This window comes from Vulpes lagopus, chromosome 8 (genome assembly GCF_018345385.1).
Source record: "Vulpes lagopus strain Blue_001 chromosome 8, ASM1834538v1, whole genome shotgun sequence".
NCBI classification, from domain to species: domain Eukaryota; kingdom Metazoa; phylum Chordata; class Mammalia; order Carnivora; family Canidae; genus Vulpes; species Vulpes lagopus.
Window position 1 is genome coordinate 83,638,944 of NC_054831.1, and position 25,510 is coordinate 83,664,453.

At 45.9% G+C, this 25,510-nt stretch overlaps 1 protein-coding gene across 3 annotated transcripts in view; it reads left to right on the plus strand.

The window, feature by feature from the left end:
- The window catches only part of DIP2C (disco interacting protein 2 homolog C), a 251,485-nt gene that overhangs the window by 96,172 nt on the left and 129,803 nt on the right, over positions 1 to 25,510 (plus strand). For all 3 annotated transcript variants that reach the window (XM_041767644.1, XM_041767645.1, XM_041767646.1), the window contains 2 exons: positions 4,630 to 4,740; positions 21,647 to 21,772. In XM_041767644.1, coding sequence (XP_041623578.1) covers positions 4,630 to 4,740; positions 21,647 to 21,772 — 237 coding nt within the window. The remainder of the gene's footprint in view (positions 1 to 4,629; positions 4,741 to 21,646; positions 21,773 to 25,510) is intronic.

Genomic DNA, 25,510 nt, shown 5'->3' on the forward strand with positions numbered 1-25,510 from the left:
TGCGTCCTGGTGTTTCACTGGCTGGGCGGCTCCTCCCCCGTGTCCGTGCCGGCGCCCAGAGTGTGAGTGGAGGCCGGAGCACGATGTCGTGGGGGCCTGAGGCACGCAGAAGCCCTGCTCCTGACCGCGGGCACCGGCTCCCGAGCTGCTCCCACCTGCTGAGCTAACACCGAGTGCTGGGTGCGGGAAGGCGCCCTGCTGGCAGGGTCATCTACGCATGTCCACAGAGTGAGTCCCTAATCCACCTGGAATGCAGACACAGGACTGCGGTCGGCACATCCGTACTGGGTTCCAGCAAGGATTTCTGCCAGAGGCAGAGACCGAAGGCTCGGATGGCGGTCGGGCAGGTGACCTCACCCCACCCCACCCCACGGAGCCGATGCTGGGCCAGCGTGGAGAGTCCCTTACTGCACGCGCAGCGACGGTGCTGCGGATTCCTGGCTGAGGCTCGACTGCGCTGCAGACGTAAGTGCTACCGTGAGGCTGTAATCGCCACAAGAGTGGTGGACGATCCGGAAACGGCTCCAGGTCCTGGAGCAGGATCCGCGTGGGCAGAGTGGCTGGCGCTGGAGTCCACTGGGGGCAGGACTGGAGAGGCGTGGGTTCCAGCCAGGCCCAGGGAGGTCACCCACTCCCAGTGGGAGCTGACGTTGCCGCTGAGGGATTTTTCCGGTCCACGCGGGCTCAGGGTAAGACTTGGATCCCATGTGCGGCTTTACTCAGGTCGTCTTCCACAAACCCTTCGTGGCTTCTTATGAAAGTTTGTCAAAAACCAAGACTTTTTCGTGTAGTTCCTTTGTCATCTGAGCGTTTCCTGGAACATTGGACGTCTTGAGTGACCAGGTGTCGTCTACACTGCAGGTGTCGTGGCCTGAAGCCCGTGGTGTGTCTGAGCTACAGGGCCTGTGTGGCCGCATCCCTCGGTTCCTGTGAGGACAGTTTGGGTTCCGGGATCTGGTCTGGAAGTGGTGGATCGTGGAGGTTACAGAACTGGGTCAGGGTTGTCCTTCCTGAACTGGGTGTGGGTGGCTGGTGGTGGCTGGGGGGGGGGGGGGGGGGGGCCGGGGGCAGGGGCAGGGAGGGGCGCATGACCATCTGCCTGCCCGGCTGCCTTCCTCCCCAGTCCCTTCACGGTTCTTGAGTGGACAGTCCTGCTGGGCTGTGTGACCTGGCACGTTGGGGGCGTCACGGGGCCCTGCACCTGCTGCGAGCATACCCCGCCCCTGCCCGTGGGCAGGGCTCCCCCATGGACCCTATGAGCCGACCAGCGACAGGCAGCCCCAGGTTGGAATCCGGGGCACACATCGCTGTCAGACACCTGGCGGCTGGTCTGGTCCTGGCGGCATGGCCTGGGCAGGTCACTGGTGGGCGCACGTCCAGCTCTGAGACCACGGATACTGGAGGGCTTGAAGGTGCCAGGTGGTGGCTATACCAGGATGTGGGGAGCTGCCCTTTGCCCCCAGCCTGTCCCTGAGCCCAGGGTGCCCGTCTCGGGGGGAGGGGCGGCTCCCGCGAACGTTCGGGGGCTCCTGGCGAGCGACCACTGTGTGGGCTGGGCACAGGCTCGCACGTGCCAGGTGTGGGTGCTCATCCCTCGGTGACCCACCGAGTTGGGGTCTGCGGTGTGTCCGGGGGTGACCCTGCCCCCCAAGACCCTCACTTCCCTGCGTGGTCTCTGGGGCCCACAGCTTTCCCCAGAGCAGGTTTTGCCTGGGGTGCGAGCGTGGCCGTCGGTGCGTTCCGGGGGTGAGTTGCATCCTTGCGCCACCTTGGGCGGCAGGAAGGCCCTCGGTCACTTCTGTGGATCTCCTGTGCTGATGAGGTGAAAACTAACCTGCAGTTGCTGCACGTTTGGTGGCTTTTTCTCATCAGAACGTTCTTTAGGCTCCTTCAGGTTCCGGTCATGGTGACAGAAGATGAACGGCGGAAACATGCTCGCTGACATGGTGGGTTCTCGAGACGCCCCGTGGCTGGTGAGCTGTTGGAGCTGTTCTCTTGTTCCATCAGCTCGTTTCTCTGAAAGCTGCTGTCCACTGTGTTCCCAGCCTCGGCAAGTGGGGTTCCGCGGGGGTTCCACGGACGGCCCAGGGACGGGCTGCGGGCCCAGGTTGACGGAGCTCGGGCGCTTTGCGTGTGCAGCAGGCGGGTCTGACCTCGGCACGTGGGGGTGCACGCTTCGCTCTTCCCGGAACTGCGTGACGCGTCTGTGAGCAGATGAAGCGTAACCTGTGGGACCAGAGAGTGGCAGCCACGGGGACTCGTCCTCTAATCTGTGGGGTCGATGACGGGGGTGCCCAGTGTCGCAGGCGGCACTGCTTTCACGGGCGTCATGGCGGGGGCCGGCAGGCTCGGCGTCTAGGAAGCAGGAGACCCCGTCTCCCTCACTCCTCGGAGATGTTTGTTCTCTGGAGCAGCAGGCCTGAGAGTTCCTGGATTTGGGGTTCTAGGCGGTCCTGCAGCCAGACCCTGGATCCCAGCGGACGCCCTGGACGGCGAGATGAGCGAGAAGAGCTCCAGCCCCGCGTGATGGACGCTTCTCGGGGTCACAGGACAGGTGGCCAGAGGTCTGTGCGGGAAAGACGGCTGCACTCGGGTACACCTGCAGGGGTGAGTCGGGCGAGGACCCCGCGAGGGAGGGAGACACCGGCTTGTAGCTCCTTTGGTGGAAGTAAGGAGGAAACTGCCAAAGTTCACAGATGAGAAAAGAAACAATTATGAACAGATTTTTCCTGAGTAATGTACCATCAGGATGATGTTTAACAAAATTAAAAAGGATGACGTTTAACTTCTCAGCAACGGACGTGAGGAGCAACGAACACACGTAATTTTCAAATACACGTATTCACACATTTTCAAGATTTCAAATTCACACGTGATTTTGCTTAGACGTGTAGGCAAAATCAAGTCCCGGGAGGAAGGGACCTCTGTGGAGGGTACGGGGCTGGTGTGGACCAGCCAGCCTGGATTAGGGCAGGGGCTACCCACCAGGAGTGTCTCGAGGGAAGAAGACACCGAGCTGAAAGCCTGTCCCCAGATCGTCGGGGATTGCTCACGGGGGAGGAAGTGTTGGACGGGGTGTTCCTTTCTGGTGGAATGTTCTAAAGGAAAGAGCAAGAGGTCCACTGAAAACCACATGATGGAATCGGAAGATACCGATCGATGTTAACTAGGAAATAATCAAGTGTAAGCAGAGGGAATTCACGACACACTAGCGACTCTGGATCCCAGTGGTCGTGTGTTGTCTGAAGACGGCAACTGGGGGATCGTCAGCTCATGTTTATAAACAGGAACATAAATGCCAAGTGGCCACCACTCTTCATCATAGCGCTCCTTGAGTTCATCAGTTCTGTGTGTCTGTTCAATGAAAAACAGAGGCATAGTGGGGTTTTGTTGTTGTTGTTGTTGTTGTTGTTAAGAGATCGTTTGCAGACTGTCACTGGACCGGGTTAGGCAGGTGAACGGCTGCATCATCAAGACGTCTGATGGCGTGTCAGTGGAGCGCGCACAGGAGCTCGCCAAGTGACTGCGGCCCGGTTATCTTCTGCACGATTCTAGTGCAGTTCGCCAAATGCAGTTAACCTGCAGTCAGTTAACCTCACCCATCATGAACCACAAACAGGCCAGGGCGCCTGGCCGGCTCCATCAGTAGAGCCATGACTGTTGATCTTCAGGTCACGGGTTCGAGCCTCATGTTGGGCGTGCAGCCTACTTAAAAAAAAAAAAATGAGGTGCAGAAATCACCAGCACGAGACAAGCACTGGGTCCCTGGTACAGTTAACCCTCAAGGAGCCATCACAGGAAACCAGGGACTGATGGGTTTGTTAAAACAGCGCCGGCCTGCTCTCTCCTCCATGTGTTGCTGGCCCTGTTCTGAGGGTGCAGCAGTCACTGCCTGATGCCCGGGGCTCGGAATCCCTCTCCTTCTGCGCGAGCTTAGTTTTAGCGACACTGTGCTCTTGCTGCTCCAGATCCGCGGTGCAATAGGTATCATGATCGCCAGATTTAGGTCAGTTTTTGACAACTACCCATCAAGTCATTTTTATCTGACCGTCTTATCCTGTCCGGTAATTCGTCAAAGCCTTTTTGAACTAAAAACTTTTTAGTTATTTCACATAAAAGGGAGTAAGATTTCACAATTAGAAATTTCGAGTGAACAAAGATGAACAATTTATGCTCAGTCCTGGTCCCCTGAATTGTATTGTTAAGATATCCAACGGGATTAAATGTCAAGGTTCCTTTAATGATCAACAGAATTTTAAATTCCCTCGAGAATTAATGTGACCCTTCCTCTAGTTTATCGTGTGAAGGACGTTGTGACTTGGTTGTTTGCACTTCATTTTTGTCATCCGTGTTCTCCCTGTTGGTGACGTAAGGCAGCCTATGCTGGTGTCTCTAACAGTTGTAGTGTCGGGGCGTGAGTCTTCCCCTGCCCGGGATGCTTCTCCCTTCGCCGTTGGTGTCCGTGATGTCCCCTGGCCCAGCCCGAGCCCTCATGTGCTCCAGCTCCTCGTGTGCTGCAGCAGGAGTGCAGGGGCTCAGGGCCCGGTCCCCCCAGATGCCTCAACCAAGTGTGTTAGCTCTGGTCGCCAAGTAAAGCCTTACCTTACTCTGCTGTTTCCCTCAACCCAGGGGTGGACCAAGCGTTGCCTCCCGAGCGCCGGGCTCCCGTCACTCCTGCTTCTTCCACTCGCTATCACCGCCGAAGGTCCTCAGGGTCACGAGATGAGCGCTATCGATCAGGTAAGGCCAAGTCCCCTAGTTGGTGACGGTGATACGGGTGGACAGGTATATGTGTGCAGCAGCTGTGGGCAAGAGGCAGGATGGGGTGCATCTGAATGTCCTTTGGTTGGTTGTGGGATCACAGGTGATGACCTCCTGCCTCCTGAACAAATATACCCCCAGGGGACACATCCAAACTCAGGAAGCAGTAACTCTTTTCACGTTTTTAAAGATAATGTCTACTCTTTAAAATTTCATAACCGTGAACAGTGGTTACTCTCATGAGCCCAGTTTTGCTTTTTTTTAGGTGTTACTATCTAGCAGTTTGGTTTTACTTTGCATCATCCTGGTTGCTGATATAATTTTCTTTCCTTCTCTCTAAACTCCAGGATTTCTGTTTCTCAAGTAGTTTTCAAAAAAAGAAAATCCTTAAACTTTCCTATGTTCTCTTTTCCCTTTGTGTTTTATGGTGCTTTGTACGAGAATGCTGTCTTGGTGATTCTGTTGTGTTGCAGCCGTCTCCCGGGTTTGGCTGGCTTAAATTTCTTTCGTTAATTTTGTTCCAATAATTTCTTTCATCAGAAAATTTGTATGGTGATTAATATTTTAGTTATTCTGAGAGATTTTTTCCCCCCAGCACCTGCATTAAAACTTTTTCCTGCTTCCCTAACTACAGTTGCTAAGGAAAATTCTCAGTAAGCGTTGTTGCTGGGACCTCAGTTCTGGGTGGACGTGGATTGCTGACAATGACAAGAGATAATCCTGGTATTTCACTTCAGGTTTTGCAGAGCGCTTTCACAGGTACTATCTCACTTGGTTTTTACAACAAACAGGTGAGGTACTTGCTGCTCCTTCATGTTGCAGAGGAGGAAGCCGGGGCTGTGTGATGAGGTGGCCCAGGCAGTTCACAGCAGGGCTGGGGGTCAACCAGGCCCTTGGTTCTCTTTCATGGCTCCTTCCACTAGTGGGGGTGACGAGCCCCATCCCCCACCCTTTCCTGCAAGGAGCCATTTGCCTCATTACCTGGCTGGCCTCCGGCCGAGGAGGTGGGAAGAGGCAGGGCGGGCCCTATGGCATCAGGGTCATCGTCCTGGAGTAAGAGTGGGCTCGAAAGGCAGTGAAGGCCCAGCGCTGCCGCTCTGCCCTCCACCCCCTCAGATGCTTCGATGTGGGGTCGGTGGGGATGCAGTGAGGCAGGAGCTTGTTCTCAGCTACACCTTCTGTTTCCAGAGGTGCTTGAACTCCCAGCACGTGTCAGGAGCCCACCCCTGTTCGGGTGTCCGAGGTGCCTCTCAGATGGTTAGCTGGGTGGAGGCATGCGCACGTGTGCTGTCACCTTACCATGAAATGCTTCAGTTCCCTCACTTGTCTTGACACCACCATGTTAGTGTTTTATGTATGTACGCACCTAGTCACACATACAGTTGACACAAGCATAGACACGCATGTGAATGTATGTAGTCACACATACAGTAGACACATGTGGTTAGAGACAAGTAGTATAGACACATATAGTAGACACACGGGTGCTGACACACAGATGGATACATACAAAGTCACATGTAGTAGACATACATGCACACACAGTCACAGTGTAGACAGGTACACAGACACACATGTATACACGTATCAATGTATACACAGCCCCCACACAGGAGACACATATGTGGACACACAGACACACGTAAGTACAAACAGGCAGACATGTTGGCCCAGAGACGTGTAAGTACACACATAGGACACATACAGTTACACATGGAGACCTAGATACGTAGACGTGTGTAGACATGCAGACACAGAACACAGACACACGTAGGTAGTCGTGCACGTGGAGATACACATGTGGATACCGACCCACACATGTAGATGTGCAAATACATGTGGACACACATTTACTATCATCACTATCTTCAGTTCTCACGGAAAGTAGTCAGGTGTTCTTTTTTCCATTTTATAGATGAGGAGCTGCAAAGGCAGGGAGTGTGTGGTGGTTAATGGTGACATGGCGGGTACCAGCAGAATACGGTGCAGATCTAGCTCTGTCTGCCTCTATTGGCTGACTTCTTACCACACAGGAGATTGAAACGCATGCCTCATTCTAAGCTCAGACATTCTGTGTTAAATTTTTTTAAGATTTAGATGGGAATTAAGACCTGGCACAGTCTGTTTCCTGCGTGACCACTCTTTCCTAATGACGAGGGATGGGGCTGATAAACCCGATGTTTCCTGGCCTTGGCTAAGGCTATTCTCCAAGTCCTCCCAGCTGTTTTAGGACACAGGCCAGGAGCTGGTTGCCTCACCACTTTCTTTTCCAATAGAAGTCTGAGAAGTGACAAAGTAGGAAACGGTGGAGGCATAGATGTGGGAGGGATGAGGGTGAAGGAGCACCACCCTCTTTGAAGAGAACCGCACCTGTCTTGGTCCAGCGCACCTGGAGCCCTACTTCACGGTCTCTGTTCATGTCACGTAGCATCCTCATGAGGTGGCGGATGCAGGACGCCTGCTACACTTTGTGTCTGTCCTTTCCAGTTAGAATCCCAGACGTGGGGGTGAGTCCGGAGCTCTGCCTGCTTTGGGTGAAGGAGCTCATGGTCCACAGGAAGAGCCAGAGCAGCGACCCAGACATGGGCTTGCTGGTGACACTCCTCTTCTCCATGTTCCAGTAGTTTCTACTGCTCTCAGAGTACAGTTCGCATCTGCCACGTCCGTGATCTGGCTTCCCATCACGCCGTGGTCTTGTCTTTCGTCTCCTTTCTGTAGCCATGCTGGCTTCCTGGATGTTTGTCAAGCACCTAATTGCTATAGGGCCTTTACGCTCTCTGCTCCTGCTGCCTAGAATGTTCTTCCCTTGGATACACACACTGCTTGTTACCTTTCCATCAGGTCTCTGCTCAAGAGTTATTGTTGTTGTGAGCCTTCTCTGACCACCCAGTTAAAGCGGTATGACACGGTGTCACCTCGCACAATCCCTGCCCTCCCCTCCTGATGTGCGTCTGTCCATCACAGTCATCGCCTCTGACACTGTCAGTCATCTGTCCTCCTGCCTGCCTACCCGTCATTGTCTGTGCATCTGCCTATCAGTCTCTACCTCTCTGCCTGCCTGTCTACCATGGGAACATGAGGCTCACAAAGACGAGGATCGTTTTTTGTTCATTCATGGATGACAAGCACCTAAAATAGCACCTAGTTAATATTTTGGACAAGCACCTAAAATAGCGCCTAGAAGGTGAAGAAGCCTAGCACAGTTGGGAAAAGGCAAGAAATTAGGATGGGCCAGATTTTAAGGTCTGTTGTGTGCTGTGCTTGGGAACTTAGGCTTTATCTTGAAGATGACAGGGTACCACTCGAAGATTTTAGGACGTTTAGGATTTAGGGGGGACTTGGGTAGGGTTATGGCATATGAATTACACACAGAGGAATTAGAAAGACCCTGAGATTGATGCACATTTAGAAGATGAGTGTGTCAGTGCGATGACATCTGTTGAGAAGGTAATAGCAACAGGACCTTGAGGGTGAGTCATCGTGGGGGTGTATGAGTGTGGGGATGTGTGCTGACTCCTGCATGCAGAGGCCATGCGGCTGCACAGGTGATCGTCTCTGGTTCTGCACTAGAGGATTGAGGTTTCCATCGTAGGGTAGCGCTGTTGGAAATGGCCCTGCACCTTCACTTACTGTGTAGAGAATACTGTGTAAATGTTACTGCATACAGACTGTTTCAATTTCTAAAAATTCATACTCCTCTCACCTTGAATAAATAATGACTGCTTGATTTACGGGGGGAAACCTATCCAGAGGACCTTTGCATGTGCTTTTGAAGCTCAGTGGGGCTCTCATTTTCTTGGACCAACATGGGTGCCTCTCCTGTGTCTTGTGGCAGCCACCCAGAAAGAGAGCTAGTGAGGACCTGGGGGTCATTGTTAGGCTCATCTGATGGTCTCACTGCCTTATTCTCTGCTATTTCCTCTTGTTAAAATAAGCTAATCCTGAGTTTTCATAATTTAGATATTTCAGTAATGTATTGTGAGTTGCACTTTCACTGTATGTTCACAAATTCTTTTTAAAAATGTGGAATGAAGTCTGAAGAGCTTATTGTGGCTGATTGCTAGTGTCCAGGTGTCAGGATTTTCTGGTTTGTGTTTTCCTGAGCCAGCATGGAAGACTTAAGATACTCAAAAGAAAAAGTTTTGTGGCCCTCAGGAGATTTTGCTTTCTGGAATTCTTAGACCACTCAGCTTGTAGTAGAAGTACTTTGGATGCTTCACTGACCAAACTATATCAACCAAGAAGTAATTCTATTATCTCTTAGATAATTGCCCTAATTAACAATCAATCCAGTCAACCATATAGCCTCAAATTTAATCTCTCTTGGCTATACTTTTCCATTTCATTTTCAAACCCATGGCCTTACATTGTAATGAACTCCTACTAGAATTCTTTATAATAGTGTGTACCTCTCCTCTTTTTAAATAACTTTATTTGGAAACTAAAATTTGATTTGGAAAGTGAATTAAGGAAGAGGCATTTCCTAAGTACCTAGAAAATACCAAACTCTGTATTGGGCACTTTATTACTTTTACTCGATAAGTCTAAATTAGAAGTTAAAGGAATTCTAGCTGTTTTTTAATACCCCCTTCTCCCCAACCAGAAGCCCTAGGAAAGAACACTTTGGGATTTGTGTTGTTTCTATTCATACCAGGACCAACTATAAGGAAGAACGTTCAAATAAACATGCAGCATACGGTTTCCTGATAAGCTTAAAACTGCTGGTTTTTCTCTTTGTGAACTGACAAATAGCTTTAGAAAGCACCTCTCCGTTCTGTATGTGTCACGGGCCAGAGCGGCTGTCCTCCCCAGGGTCCGGCGCGCACTTCCGGCCGAATGGCATGGAGCCCAGGCTCCTTCCTGGACAGCAGACCAGACAGGCTCCAGGGACCCAGGGGGACCCCGAGACCCTCCAGGGATGTCTGTGAGGTCAAACTATTTCTGGAATGACACTGACACCTGATTTGTTGTGTCCACACTCACCTTCTCAGGAACGTACATGGATTTTTTCAGGGCCGCTGGATATGGTGATACTGCGTTCTGACTGTGCAGACGACGATTGAGAAGTCTTGCATCTCAAAGTTTTTCAGTTTCCTTCTCATACAGTAAATATCAAGGCATTAGTCCTATAAACAAAAGCTTTTTAATGTTTTCATGAATTTTTAACAGTTTAAAGTGTCCTTTTGGGTCATTCAAGAACCACTCCTTGTGACTTATAAAAATGAAGTTGTTCTTTAAAAGTGGAAAGGAGATCACTACAAACTTCTACATGCGAGCCCACCCCTCAGGGTGGTTTTGTGCTGATGACAGTTTAGAGTCCGATGTGTGGCAGTGCTCACTTGCTGGCCGTAGGGGCTGGTAGCCTGGTATCCATTCAACACACGTGCAGTTTTGTGAACCAAGCATTTGCTATTTACTGTAGGTGAGACACAAATACGGAAGATACTGTGTTCGCTTCCAACAAGTGTATTTACCCTGTAGTCAGTTTTTCCTTGACGTTAATTTAATTAATTAATTTAATTTAATTTAATTTCCTACATTGAGAAGGTTTATCTTTCTCCAGTCAATTTAAATTCACTGATTTTAATATGCTTCCTGACTCTGCAATCTGATTAACTCTGAACTAAATCTTTTTCATTGTTTAGTATAAATCAGAAATAACCTATTTTGTTACAGTAGAGTAAGAGAAGAATGCACTAAATCAGACTGCCTACTCAGCTGAATATTTCCAGTGAAGGACAGGCTTATCTGTAGCTGCAGTGTCCATTGTGGTAGCCCACTACACACATAGGGCCTTTTAAATTTAAATTGAATTTAAAATTCTGGTTTTTTGCTTCTCTAGCCACATTTAAGACAAATGGTGGGCAGTGCAGGTATGCAAAGTTGCTATGGCAGAAAGTTTTATCCCACTGAGCTCTCTAAAACCAAGGCTCTGGGAGACTTGGAAGGAAGATGGAAGATGCATTTGAAGATAGACTCTAAAGTCCTATTTGTTTAAAATTAACGAAAATGAACTCAATCTTGGTATCTGTGTTTAGTCATTTAAACAGAAAATGAGATCAGATTTGCATGTTGAAAATGTCTGTGTATAGCAGGTAGTGTGGGATAGATTAGTTGGATTGGGGTGGGTTGCTGGCTGAAAGCAGCACATTAAGAGGCTTTTTCAGGTGAAAAAATAGACAAAATTTGTGATGTGCACAGAGGTGGTACTTAGAAATGGATGGCCTAGGGACTCCTGGGTGGCTCAGCAGTTGGATGTCTGCCTTTGGCTCGGGGCATGATCCTGGGGTCCCGAAACTTGAGTCCCACATCGGGCTTCCTGTGTGGAGCCTGCTTCTCCCTCTGCCTGTGTCTCTGCTTCTCTGTGTTTCTCATGAATAAATAAAATAAAATAAATTGATAGCCTAAAATATTTACAGTAGATAGTAAGTGATTCTGCAAACTGAAGAAATAAAGATTAAATTTAGGAAGTTGGAAAAGGAAAATTGAGTTAAGTCTGCAGGAGGGAGAAATGAGAAAGAGTAAAACGGAGTAGAGGAGATCGTCTTGGCTTCATGCCAGCATGCAGTAGACGCATGGACTTTGTCACATGGATCCTCACAACAAGAAAGAAACTTAGAAATGGAAAACCAACCACCCTTCTTTGATCCATCAGTGAACTGAAGTCATTGGGAAAAATCACTGTGCCTAAACGGGGGTGGGTGATCTCAGTGGGGGAGGTAGGTGTCCTAGAAAAAATGTAAAGGCAGTGCTGGAAACCGAGACACCATAACAAATAACAAATGGGTTCATTGGTGGACTGAAGGTGGTGGCGTCAGAAATTCAGATTTACGTAAAGAAAGCTGGAATGTTAGAGAAGGATTACACAAAGGCAAAAGAAAATCTGTTGTTTTTATCATTCTTAATTGCTCTTAGAAATTAAAGTTTGTTCAGAGTCATAATAGGAACAATATTTTGAGTGATTATAGCATATGCATTAGTGAAATGAATGGCAGGAGTGTAATTGAGGGCAGGAAATAGGAATTGCATATGCTTTGTTACGAAGCATCTGTACCACCCTTGAAGTGCTGGAATGCTACTTGGATTATTTATAAATGCATACTGTGAACTTAAGGACAACCACTTGTAAAAGTGAAAAATGAAGTATAATTGATACGAGGAGTAAAGAGAGAGAAAAAGATACAATACTCAATTTAAACTTAGAATATGCAGAAAAAAGTGGAAGACAACAAGTGCAATCAATAGATAACTAACATGTTAAATAGTAATCGAAACATACAAATCACTTAACCCATTACTGATGTAAATGCACCGGTTACACTATCAGAGTGGACAAAAAACACAAGCCACTGTATGTGGTCTATTGTCTTGAGAGACACAGATTAAAGGTGAAGTGATGGAGAAAAATATACCATGCTAACACTCATTTTTTTAAAAAGCTAGAGTAGCTACATTAATTTTTTATGGAGCAGACTCAGGAGCAAGAAAAATTACCAGGGATTATATATGATAAAGGGGTTGATTCTTTTAGAAAGACATAATTCTTAATGTGCACTTGCCTAACAGAATATCACAATACCCGAGACAAGACAATAAATCTACAGACCTAAATAGACAAATCCACAGTTACAGTGGCACTTCAGCATCTGTCTATCAGTGATGGACAGATTCAGTAGGTAGCAAATCAGTTAAGGATATGGTTGAAATGAAGATTTAATTGATGGCATAAGGTATTTGATGCCATAACAGCAGAAAACACATCCCCAGGCTCACACAGTACAGTCTCCAAAATAGACTACGTTCTGGGCCATAAAACACTCTTAAACTGAAAGGAATAGGAATAAAAATATGCTCTCAGCCACAGTGGAATTAACGTAAAAATCCGTGACCAATGACTGGAGAAGTCACACACACTTGGAGAATAGACAGCATGCTTCTGAATAACACATGGATCAAAGAAGCCTGAGAAATTTATAAAATATTTTGAACTAAAAGGAGAAAATACCAGTGATCAATATTTGTGAAATGTGGCAAATTAATGCTTACAAGCAAATATGCAGAATCCAGTGTTAGAAGAAAAGATCTAAAATCTGTAAGCTTCAACTTTAGGAAAATAGCAGAGTAAATACAAAGAAGAAAAATAATATAACTTAAGCAAAAAAAAAAAATGAAATTGAAAAGAAGAAATCAGAAAATCAAAGGTGCCAAAAACTGGCTCTTTGAAAAGATCAATAAAAGTGATAAATTTCTGACCAGGTTAATTAAAAGAGAGAAGATAAAAATCCTAATACCAGAAATGAAAACCTGACCTTCACTACTTATCCTGTAGACCATTAAAGGGCAATAAAGGAATATTGCAAACAGCACTGTGTCCACAAATTTGATTATGTAGATGAAGTGGACCCAGGCCTTGAAACACACAACCTGTCAACAGTCACACCAGAAGTAGACAATCTGAGTAAGGCTATGTCTTTTCAAAAAATGAATCAATAATAACTTTCCAAAACAAAGCACCAGGCCCAGATGGGCTACTAGTGAATTCTACCAAACATTTAAAGTGGACATTATGCTTCTCTCTATATTCTGTTCCTGGAGATAAAAGGAAGAGAGAGTGCATTGTTTGAGACCAGTGTTAACCTGATAGCAAAACTAGACAAAAGCATCACATTTGGGAAAAATATAGGCTACTATCTCTCATGAACATAGATTTTAAAAATTCCTCAACAATATAGTAAATCAAATGCAATATTGTATAAAAATTGTATACCATGACCAAGTGAAATTTATTCCAGGTATGCAAGGCTGGTTTAACATTCAAGAATCAGTTAACATAATTCATCACATCAGGAAACTAAAGATGACAACTCCTATGACCCTATCAATAGATAACAGAAAAAGCATTTGACAAAATCTAACACCCATTCATTATTAAAGTGTCAGCAAATTGGGAATACAGGAGAACTTCCTCAATTTGATTAAGAACATCTAAAAAAAACTTACCATATTTAGTGATGAGAAACCAAATGATAAACCACCAAAATGAGGAGCAAGGCAACAAAGACCCCTCTTACCAGATCCTTTTTCACATTGCACTGGAAATCCTAGCTAATGCAATAGGACAATAAAAGGAAATCAGAAATATATATATTGATAAGGATGAATTAAAACTCTATTCACAGATGATGTGATTGTCTATGTAGAAAATCCCAAGAATAAAAAAATCTGAAATGCATGATTATAACAAAGTTGCAGGATAGAAGGTTAACATACAAAAACCATCACTTTATTATATTCCAGCAACGAACAATTGGAATTCGAAATTCAAAATGCAATGTCATTTACATCAGCACCACCAAAATGAAATACTTTGAACTCAAAAAAAAAAATCTGTAAGCCCTATATGAGGAAAATGATAAAAGTGATAAACCATAAGAACTAAATAAATGGAGTTTGCATGTATACGGATAAGACTCCATATTGTCAAAATGTCAGTTCTTCACAATTTGATCTACAGATTGATTGAACACAATCCCAGCCAAAATTCCAGCAAATTATTTTGTGAATATCAAGTCAGTTGTAAAGTATATATGGAAAGGTGAAGACCCCAGAGAGCCAACACAGTAAAGAACAAAGTTGAGGACTGATACTATTCAACTTCAAGACTTACTATAAAGTCAGTGGTGATATAGACAGATGTTGATGAAATAATACGGATCAATGTATCATAGTATACAGCCCAGAAATAGACCCACACAAATATAGTCAATATTTGATCAGCAAAGGCAATTTAGTGGAGAAATGATAGTTCTTTCAGCATATAGCACTGGAATAACAATGTAGACACAGATCTTAAACCTTTCACAAAAATTAACTCAAAATGCATCATAGACCTAGGACACCTGGTGGCTCAGTCAGTTAAGCATCCAACTCTTGATTTCAAGCCGGCTCTGTGCTCAGTGCGGTGTCTGCTTGTCCCTCTGTTCCTCTTTTCTCTTGCTCATTTTCCAAATAAAATCTTTCAAAAAATGTATCATAGACCCAAATGTAACCCAAAAACTGTAAAATTCCCAGAAGATAACATAGGTGAAAATACAGGTGATCTTGGGTTTGGTGATGACTTTTTAGGTACAAAAAGCATACTCTATGAAAGAAAAAATATTGATAAGCTTAGCTTCATTAAAATTGGAAATTTCTGGGGATCCCTGGGTGGCTTAGCAGTTTAGCGCCTGCCTTTGGCCCAGAGCGCGATCCTGGAGTCCCAGGATTGAGTCCTGCGTCGGGCTCCCGGCATGGAACCTGCTTCTCCCTCCTCCTGTGTCTCTGCCTCTCTCTCGCTCTCTATCATAAATAAATAAATAAATCTTTAAAAAAAAATTAGAAATTTCTGCTCTGCTTTTAAAAGGCAGAATGAAAAGGGTAAAGCACAGACCAGAAGAAAAATCTTTGCAAAACACAGTTCTGACTTTTAAAAAAAATCAAAAAGCTAGTATCCAGGATATAAAAAAACCTCCAAAGACCAGAGTAAGGAATTAACCCATTAAGAAGTGAGCAAAAGATCTGAACTGACACCTTAACCAAAGAAGGTATTCAGATGGCAAATACATGAGGAGGAGATGTTAAACATCATGTCAATAATAATAACTAATATTATAAATTATATTTATAAATTATTAGCAAAAATCCAGGACTCTGACAACATCAAATACAGGCGAGGATGTAGAACTACAGGAACCATCCGTCACTCTGGTGGAGATGCAGACTGGTGCAGCTATTTAGGAAGACAGTTTCGGAGTTTCTTACAAAATAAAACCTACTGGTACTATGTGATCCAGCAGTGTGTTCCTTGATATTCACCCACATGAACTGGAAATAATGTATTTGTACAAAAATTTGCACATGAATGTGTATACTAGTTTTATTCATAATTGCCAAAACTTAGAAGTACCAAGTCATCCTTTAATGAATGGGTAGACATATTGTGATCATCCAAGCATGGAATACTGTTTAGTGCTAAAAAGAAATTAACTATCAAGTGTTAAAAAGCAGGAAGGAATTTTAAATCCATATGACAAAGTATAAGAAGCCGATTTGACAAGTCTCCATGCCGTATGACCCCAAACACATGACGTTCTGGAAAAGATAGAAAAGATAGAAATATGGAGTTGATAAAAACGATGAGCAGTTGCCAGGTGCTCAGGGGAAGGGAAGCTTGAATAGGTGAAGCAAGCAATTTTTAGGGCAGTGAATCTATTCAATAGGACACTGTGATCATATGTACATGTCATTATGCGTATGTGGGAACCTGTAGGATGTACAACACCAAGACTGAGCTCCAGTGGGAGCTGTGGACTTCACTTAATCCTGTACCAGCATTGCCTCATCAGTGGAACTACACTAAGGTAACATGTCAGTATGGGGAGAAGAGTGTGTGGTGGGGATGTAATGAGGAGCACGCTGCACTTCCCACTCAATTTTCTATAAACCTAAATTTGTCCTAAAAATAAAAACCTAGTAATTTAAAAAAATGAAATAGAAATGAGGATGATAAAGTTTAGAAGATCAAGAAAGATCAAAATTATTTTGGAAGATATTAATAACATAGAAAAACCTGCAGTCAGAATGATGAAAGAAAGAAGTAAATGACAAAAGGAATTAAAAATGGGACACGTTACTACAGATACATCAGAGGGAAAAAGAATAGTGTGAATAGCCACATGGCAGTAAAGTTGAAAACTTAATTAAATGGACACATTCCTAATATAAAAGCTTCAGAAGAAATGGAAACCTCGAGTAGTCCTATGAGCACTGACTAAGAGGAAGCAGTAGCTAGAAACCTTTCCACAAAAATACCGCAGGCTCAGGTGTGACACCCAACCTTCAAGCAATTAGTGTCTGATTCTGTACGTTTTCAAAAGTAGAGAAGTGGCTCTCTCTGGTTCATTCTGGGACAGGAGCCTGTGTCAACGATGGACACAGACGGTGTTGAGAAGGGAGATTTGCAGGATGTCATCTACCTAGAGACTCCAGAGAAATCTCTAGATTATTGGAAATAATGAGGGTTGAGCATAATGGCTCAATATAACTTAAACAAAAATCCTGTGTATTCATGTCAACAGATAAGACAATGACTGAAAATGTGGTAGGTACAGTAAATTTTAAAATGTTAAAATTTAAGGACGTTTTCAATCCCGTTGACTATTTCTGTGGTTTCCTGGTAATCTTACTATTTTCTTTAAAAATTTTTCCCAGTAAATAATGTTCCCTAAACTAAAACAGGAAGATCCCCAGCAACTTACAAAGAACCTAAAGAAAATTGAAACGGAAGATGTGCAAGACTTCGTGGTGCAAAATATAAAACCATAGATGGAAGTGTTTGAAGGTGGCTGCTTGCTCTGTACCAGGAACCGTTTTAACGCTTATGTGGCTCGTGTGACCTACAGCCCGATTCCAGAGTCTCAGAGCCTCACTTCATACCAGCAAGGCCACTGGCCTTTGTTTCTCTGATGAACTTTTGGTGTTTTTCCTGGGTAGTTTATAGCTGATGTAAAACTTTATCTCTCGTGTCGTTCACTGAGGAAAAAAGCCTTCGTTAAACATGGGATGAGTTTATGATGGAAAAAAAGGCTCACTTACGCCCAGAGCAGAGCCTGGCACAGAGAAGGCATTCGGTACATGTTCATTTAGTGTCTGAATGGTGACATTGTTCATCCTTCATTGGAAGTAAGTCCACGGGTAAGAGAGCGAGTGGTGACCCGTGAGAGGCCCCACAGGTGATGTCGGGGGCCCCACCCGAGCCCCTCTGCTCTGTGCCCCTGGACCACACGTCCACTGAGGCCGTGGTGGGGACAGATGAGGACCACGTGTCTGGGGATGGCCCTCCCGCTGTCCCAGTGGCCTCCCACCCCGTGTCCTTCCACTCTTCGTCTCCACCCGCTGCCCACACCTCAGCCTCCCGGTGTGTGCTCTACCTGAACCACTGCCTGGAGAGAGACATGCACGGCCGGCACTGGGCCGAGGCCAGGGTGTCAGCAGCAGTGGTCGCCGTGCAGCAGAGCTGGCCCCGGGCCCCTGGTGCAGGTGGCGTCTGTAGCACGAGGCTGTCCCCTCTCAGGCTGACGTGGGTCCTGAGCAGCAGCAGGTCCAGGGAAGGAGGTACCCGGCAAGTGTCTGCATTTCCATGGCCAGGCTCTGCCCTGGGCCTCGCGTCCTGGCTAGTCCTTCATCCCCACGGCCCCGCTGTGTGTGGGACTCTCCTCATTCCTTTTTTCCACCTAAGGAAACTGAGGCCCAAGCTTGCAGAGAGGAGCTGGGATTTACAGCCGGGCAGTGGGCTCTGCGGCCATGGCCTCACCTGCCCCGCTGCCGTGCGCTGAGCAGACGTCCTTGCAGACACTTTCTAATTTCTAATTTCAGTTATTGAGTTCTTCATCTCTGGCCGGTTCATTTTTTATTGTCTATTTGTTTTCCGAGAGTCTGAGTCCTCCATTCCTTTTTCAAGGCCAGTGAGTATCTTTATGATCACTGCTCTGTGTTCCTTAGCAGGCATATGGCTCATCTCCATTTCATTAAGCTCTTTTGCTGTGAATTTATCCTGTTTTTTTCATTTGGGACATATTCCTCGTCTCACTAAGTCTCACTCTCTGCATCTGTTTTCATTTGGCAGGAGAGTCAGATATGTCTTCTCATTTTGAAAATAGTGGTCTCGTGAAGATGTCCTGTGCTGCTCTGTTGGAGACACTGTACAGGGTCCCCCGTTCACCAGAACCTGGCACGTCAGGTGTCTCCTATGTTGTGTGTGTCCCACTGTTGTGCTCGAACCATGCTTGCCTTCCAGGCACCTGCAGTGGCCCTCTGCCTGTGTGGGCAGGGTTTGGTCCCTTTGCTGTAAGGGGCCAGTCTTGGCTGCCTTGGGCCAGACCGGATGCCTCCTCTTAGCCTATTTGCGGGGCTGTTGTCACACCGTACTGCACGGTGCTCTCCTTGTGCTGGCCCAACAGGGCTTTCTTTGGAGGTGGGGCCTTCAGTCCGACCAGGTATCTGCCCCCACTTGACTGTTAAGGGTGGAGTAACTGAAGTCCAGGGCTGTCTCTTTTTGCTGCCCCCTGTGAGGCTTTTGTTGATGGGTGGGCCGGCAGTCAGACCAGATGTCTGCCCCCAGCCCCCTGCTTGGGCTGCAGTTGAACCAATATGTGGGTTATCTTCCTCTCTCTCCATGGCAGGTGTCACTTTGGTGTGCTGCTGCTCACTGTAAGGTTGGTGGCAGGTGTCACTTTGGTGTGCTGCTGCTCACTGTAAGGTTGGTGGCAGGTGTCACTTTGGTGTGCTGCTGCTCACTGTAAGGTTACTTGCAGAATGAGATGAGGAAGGCAGTGCTTTGGACAGACTCCTGCCCAGTGGGCAAGTTGGACAGATCTGTGGGATAATGTGGTGGGGGGGCCCCGGGCGTTAGACCAGGATGGGAACTGGAGCCACTTCAGAGGGATGCCTACAGAGTGGGGCAGGCTGGGTGGAATGAGTTGAAGGAGGACGTGGGGCTGGGGTGTCCTGTTAGCAAAGCTAGGTGGCTGGTGTAGGTTCTGCTTCCTGTCAAAAAGCACTGGTAAGGAAAAAATAAAGCAGATCTCCTGAAGGTTAACAATTTCTCATCTGCTGTACTGGTAAGGGGAGCCATGGACTCAGGGTCAATAGGTTCAGAACATACACCTGAAAGTAACTGTCCCTGTAATATGTAAAGAACTACTATAAATCAGTAACAAAGAGGCAGCTCAAAAGATGGACAAAAACTTTTGACAGGTACTTCATGACAGATGCCGTACTCATGTCCACGGAGGGTGCTCAGCTTCAGCCATCGGGTGAATGCAAACCTAAATCCCCAAGGAGATTCCACTTCACAACCACGATGGTGTCTGCTGTGGAAAAGATCGAGCATACCAAGCGTTGGTAAAGATGGGTCAGGCCTGGAATCCCATACACGGCTGGTGGAAATGTGAACTACCATAACCACTTGGCAAGCGGTTGGGTGATTTCTTTAAAATTCGAGCCTGGACTTACCACATGGCCCTGCAATTGCATGTTTAGCTATTTAGCAAAAAGGAATGAAAATGTCCACATAAATACGTGGACATGTACGTGAGTCCTCGCTGCTGGTGCTTTTTAGTAGCCCAGAACTGGACATGACATACACATCCATCAACTGGAGGAATAATGACCGAATTACGATGTGTTCATATGTTGTATTAATTCTCATTGGTCAAACCCATGAGGTACTGAACCCAACCGCGCAGCCACACGAATGTGTATATCCGCCAAGTAGTGCTGGCACATAGAATTCTAAGGTCATAATCTGTGTGAGCCTATTTGTGTGAAGGTCAAGAACCAAGCTGGTTATCCGGGGTGGGAATTGATTGGAAGAACACACGCGGGAACTTTGGGTTGATATGTCCTTTGTCTTGGTTGCAGCAATGGTTCTATAGATGGATTTCCAAGTATTAAAATTTGTCAAACGTACTTAAGGTCGGAGCGTTCCATTGCATGTGTATTTTCCACTCTCTCCCCCGCACCTGTAAATGAATACTGACCTCCACTTAATAGCTTTTCTTTTTACCGTGTCTTTTCACACTTTCAAAAGAAGAGACACCGGCTGCAGGTGGCCTGTGGGGGTGGTTGGGTGGCCTCTGTTCTGAAATGCTAAGCCGTTGGCGTGTTCGTAGGAACAGCTAGATCGTGGTGTGCTTGGTGGTAAAGGGTGTGGACTCTGGGGGCGGTGTTCACACCTAGCAACGCCACTCGCCACGGTAATAAGTGGGGGTGCTTCATACCTCTGCTTCCTCGTTGTGAAGTACTTGGAGCCCCACCTCCGTGGGACCGAGTGGGAGATGGTGCGGCCGTATCGAGCCTGCCTGCTGCCTCTTGCCTGTCCCCTGCTTCCGCTTGTTCTCCCGCGGCCTTCTTCCCAGCAGCCAGACAGTCCCCACTCGTGGGCTCTGGTCCTGGCGGCCCCGCTTCAAATCCCCAGCGCTTCCCTGTCAGACTTCACTGGGGCCAGCTCCCTGCCCGGCCTGTGCAGCCCTCGTGCACGTCCTCGTGGCACGTCCTTCCCCAGTCTCTGTCCCCTGCCGGCACCTGCCCGGTCGCCCTCCACACCTGGGAGCTGCGTGCTCTCCATGTCCTGGAAACTCTTGCCAGAAGGGCCGTTTGTTCTCGGTAGTCAGACTTCACAGAGCAGCACCCACCCAGCCTCCCCGTCGCGTGGGCAGCCTGCGATCCTGTTTCGATGCCTGCCCTGTACCGTACCCGTTAGCAAGTCGGCTGCATGAGACACAGCCCTTGTCCGCCTGGTTTGCACCGTACCTCCGGCCCTGAGGAGGCTTTTACAAAGTCGGTGTCCAGTAAATATTTGTGGGGTGAATACAGTGGGTTAGTATACTCAAAAGGCCAAACATAGTGACTGGCCCAGGAGGGCCTGGTGAGTATCGGTGGGGATTACTGCCACAGCCTGGAAGTGCCCGAGCCCCCTCAACAGAACACCAAAACGAGTCACGAGGCTTGAGGGGTGTGACCTCTGAGGAAAAACCCACACAGGTCAAGGCCCGCTGGCCTAAGAATAGTCACGCGGCACTTTTCAGCCAGCATGTGATTATTTATACAGATTCTAAGGTTAAAAAAAAAATTGAAAGTCTAAATGAATTCGAATGTCATTTCCCTGTAGCTTTCAAGCCCGCGGTCTATGCTTCTTTTCCTTCCTTCCCCACCCATCTGTTGGTGACAGTTTCCGTAGGAGGATAAGCTATTACACAGGACCAGACAGAAAGGAGAAAAAAAAAGAACACAAGGCCTTTGGGATGTCCCTGAACAATGGGGTGATTGAGCTCTCTTTCTGTTTCAGACGTCCACACAGAGGCTGTGCAGGCAGCGCTGGCTAAACATAAAGAAAGGAAGATGGCGGTGCCTATGCCTTCCAAACGCAGGTCCTTGGTTGTGCAGACCTCGATGGATGCCTACACACCTCCAGGTGAGCAGCGGGCCCACTGTCTGCTTCGTAAAGATTAATTCACCGCCTGCCCAGGCAATCCCGGTCTCTGCAGTTTTCAAACTAATGGTGCTGTGAGTCAGATTCTGTGAACCAGAAGTCCAGCATGTATGCTCTGCATTAAAGGTGGACGGAAAATTAACATTACATGTGTGTTGACACAAAAATATATTTTAATTTTCTCATTGAGATTCATAAATGATGCAGCCTTTAAGTTCTCACAGAAGTTTACTTAATTCTTCACGTAGCAAAAGGGAAGAGTTTCTGCCTCCATAATTGTAACTGAAGTTGGACTTGTCTTCTGCCTAGATTGGGGTGTGCAGATTCTCAAGTCCTTCAAATGTAACTATGTCATGGGATTGTATTAAGAAACCAAATGAATTGAACAATTTATGCAGTGACCTCACTTTGGGGTCCTCATACTTTTCCTGTAACATGGGTAGTATTTTGGTCTGTGGACAAAGTAGCATCTGTCACAGCTGCTTATTCTGTGGTGGTTGAAAGCAGGCAGTGAGTGGCTGTGTGCTAATAAAACTTTATTTACAAAGACCGGCAGAGGGCCAGTTTGGTGCACAGGCCTGTCGACAGCCTCAATCTAAACGACTGAAGGTAATAGTCTATTTATATTTTTGCTTTTATTTAACCTTGAATTTTATTTACCTACCTAAGTTCTCTGCTTTACCCAAATAATGATGATCTTTGTTTTATGATCTTCAAAACCCAAGTAAAGGACAAAGTTAAATTATCCAGGTACCTTTAGAAAACATGAAGGATCAGGCCTAAATTATTTAGTGTTTTTCCTGTGAATTGGGTTCCAACATTATTCATGCTGTTGTGACCACTCTGCCTTTCTCTGGACCTAAGTTACCTGCCGCGGTAAGAACAGATGAACGTATACGACACTTTTTTTTTTTTTTTTGAGTATTTTGAGGTTTAGTCCTGAGTGTGTGCGAGCAGTGAGAGTACGAGAACCTCACGCTTCAACTCCGAGATGCGCACAGCACAGTGATTCAGCAATTACACACATCACTCAGTGCCCTGCGTGGTATGTGTGGTCACCAGTCAGCAGACGCAGCTGGGGCAGTGCTGCCCACTGTGCTCCCCACACTACACTGTGCATCCTCGGACCTGTTTCATAGCCGGAAGTTTGTACTGCTCAGTCCTCCTCACCTGCTCTGTCCCCCACCAGCCTCCCCTCTGGTCACCACCAGTTTGTCCTCCATATTTGAGTCTCTTTCTGGTTTCTGTTTGTTCATGTGTTTTGTTTTCTAGATTCCATATGTGAGTGAAAACATACACTTTTTGTCTTTCTCTGACTTATTTCACTCTGCGTAATGACCTCAGGGTCCCTCCACATCATTGCAAATGGCAAGATTTCTTTCTTTCCATGGCTAATATTCCATTGTATATGTTTACCATCTCTTCTTTATCCATCTATCCGTCCAAGGACATTGGGGCTGCTCCCATATCTTGCTTATTGTAAATAATGCTACAAAAAGTATAGGGGTGCATCTTTTTGAATTAGTGTTTTCATTTTCTTCTGATAAATAACTAGAAGCAAGATTGCTAGATCATAGGTTAGCTCTATTTTTAACTTTTTGAGGAACCTCCATACTGTTTTCCAGAAGGGATGCACCAGTTTGCATTCACCAACAGTGTGTGAGGGTTCATTCCCCTTTCTCTGCATCCACACCAACATTTGTTATTTATTTTTGATACTCCTCATTCTGAGATGTGAGGTGATAGCTGATTTTGATTTGTATTTGCCTGATGAGTGAAGTTAAGCATCTTCTTAACGTGTCTGTTGGCCGTCTGGGTGTCTTCTCTGGAAAATGTGTAATCAGGTCCTCTGCCCATTTTTTTAATCAGATAGTTTAGATTTTTTTATTTTTAAATTTTTTTTTGGTCTCGAGTTGTACAAGTTCTTTATACATTTTTTTAAAAGATTTTATTTATTCATGGGAGACACACACACAGAGAGAGGCAGAGACACAGGCAGAGGGAGAAGCAGGCCTCATGCAAGGAGCCCGACGAGGGGCTCGATCCCAGGACTCCAGGATCACACCTTGGGCTGAAGGTGGTGCTAAACCGCTGAGCCACCCAGGGAGCCCCTCTTTATACATTTTGGATACTAACCTGCTTATCAGATACATGATTTGCAAATGTCTTCTTCCATCCAGTGGGTTACCTTTTTGTTTTGTTGATGGATCTTCCACTGTGCAAAGCTTTCAGTTTGACAGTCATGTGCTGTGCTTCCCTTGTGTGAGGAGACTGGTCCAAAAAATATTGCTAAGGCCTGTACCCAAGTGTCTACTGGCTGCTTTTTTGGACTTTTATGGTTTCAGTGTCCTTTTTAGATCTGTAATCCATTTTGAGTTTATTTTTGTGTGTGATGTATGCATTCTTCTGCATGTGGCTGTCCAGTTTTCCCAACACCATTTGTGGAAGAGACTTTTTGCCATTGCATAATCTTGCTTCATTTATCATAGATTAATTGGACCATATAACCAGGGGTTTATATCTGTACTGTCTACTGTTAATGTGGTGAAAAGTTTTATTTTCTATGTTTTTATAACAAACAGAATGGACTTACAAGGATAATAAACCCACTTAAACCAAGTGTTTGGAACTAGACACCATTCAAGTAGATAGTTATTTTTCTGAGCTACCTTTTTTTTATGAAAAATGATGAGTTTAAAATGCATTTCATTGCAGGAAGCAATGAAATTATTCATGTATGTGCTTTTTCACATGTTGAATCCATCCTCAGAGATGTTATTTTGTTTTTTGTTTCATGATGAAACACAAAACTGTAGAAAATCAAACATTGTATAGATATCTTTGCAAAATACAAAAGAACATTATTGGAAATGCTATTTTTGATTAAATGTTTGCATTTTATTATTTGATTATAAATCAAATCTCGTATGACATATAATACACTTTGTACACCGTCATGCAAGAGTCCTGGTGGTAATATCATATAGGATAGTTTTGTACAATGAAATGCCAGCACCATCATCATAAAAATTTTTATTCACAACCTATTTTGTGTGTAGTAGTTGTCTACATATTTATAACCATACTCGTTTGAATGAAATCTTAGGGCTAAGCTTCATTGTCTCTCATTCTGTTTTTCTTGGTTGCTGATAACATTTGTTGGAATTCATCTCGTGTCCACAGCTCTTCAGAGCATATTCCTAAAGTATTTACTTTCTGTGTGAAATGACTAGTCACTGACGAGTATCAGAGTCTCTGGGAAAGATCTACTTAGGATTGTTACACTGACACTCTTTTATAGGAGAAGCTTTCCTATAGTTTTTACATACAAAAATGTAAAAAGGATTTGCCAAGCACTTCTGCTTCTAACCATAGTGGAATAACTGGCACTAGACTAACCCATGCACTTATAAGCAACTATAAAACTGTCCCAAACAAATGGAACAGCTGTTTTAGGCCGTGGACCTCCAGCGGTGACAGACTAACCTGACATGACAGCAGGACAACTTGTGAGGTGAGTCCCGCAGTTCCCAGTTTTCTGCCTGGAATAAATGTTTAGACCATGGCCTAGGGATTGAGATCTGAGTGAGGCTGGTCATTCTGCTCCGTTGCAGAGGCAGAGATCTGAGTTCAGGCAGATGAAAGGTGTAGAACTTTCCACAGATCCACACTAGCAAAGAATAACTCCAAGTCTGTCGGCGTCAAGATGATCAACCAGTA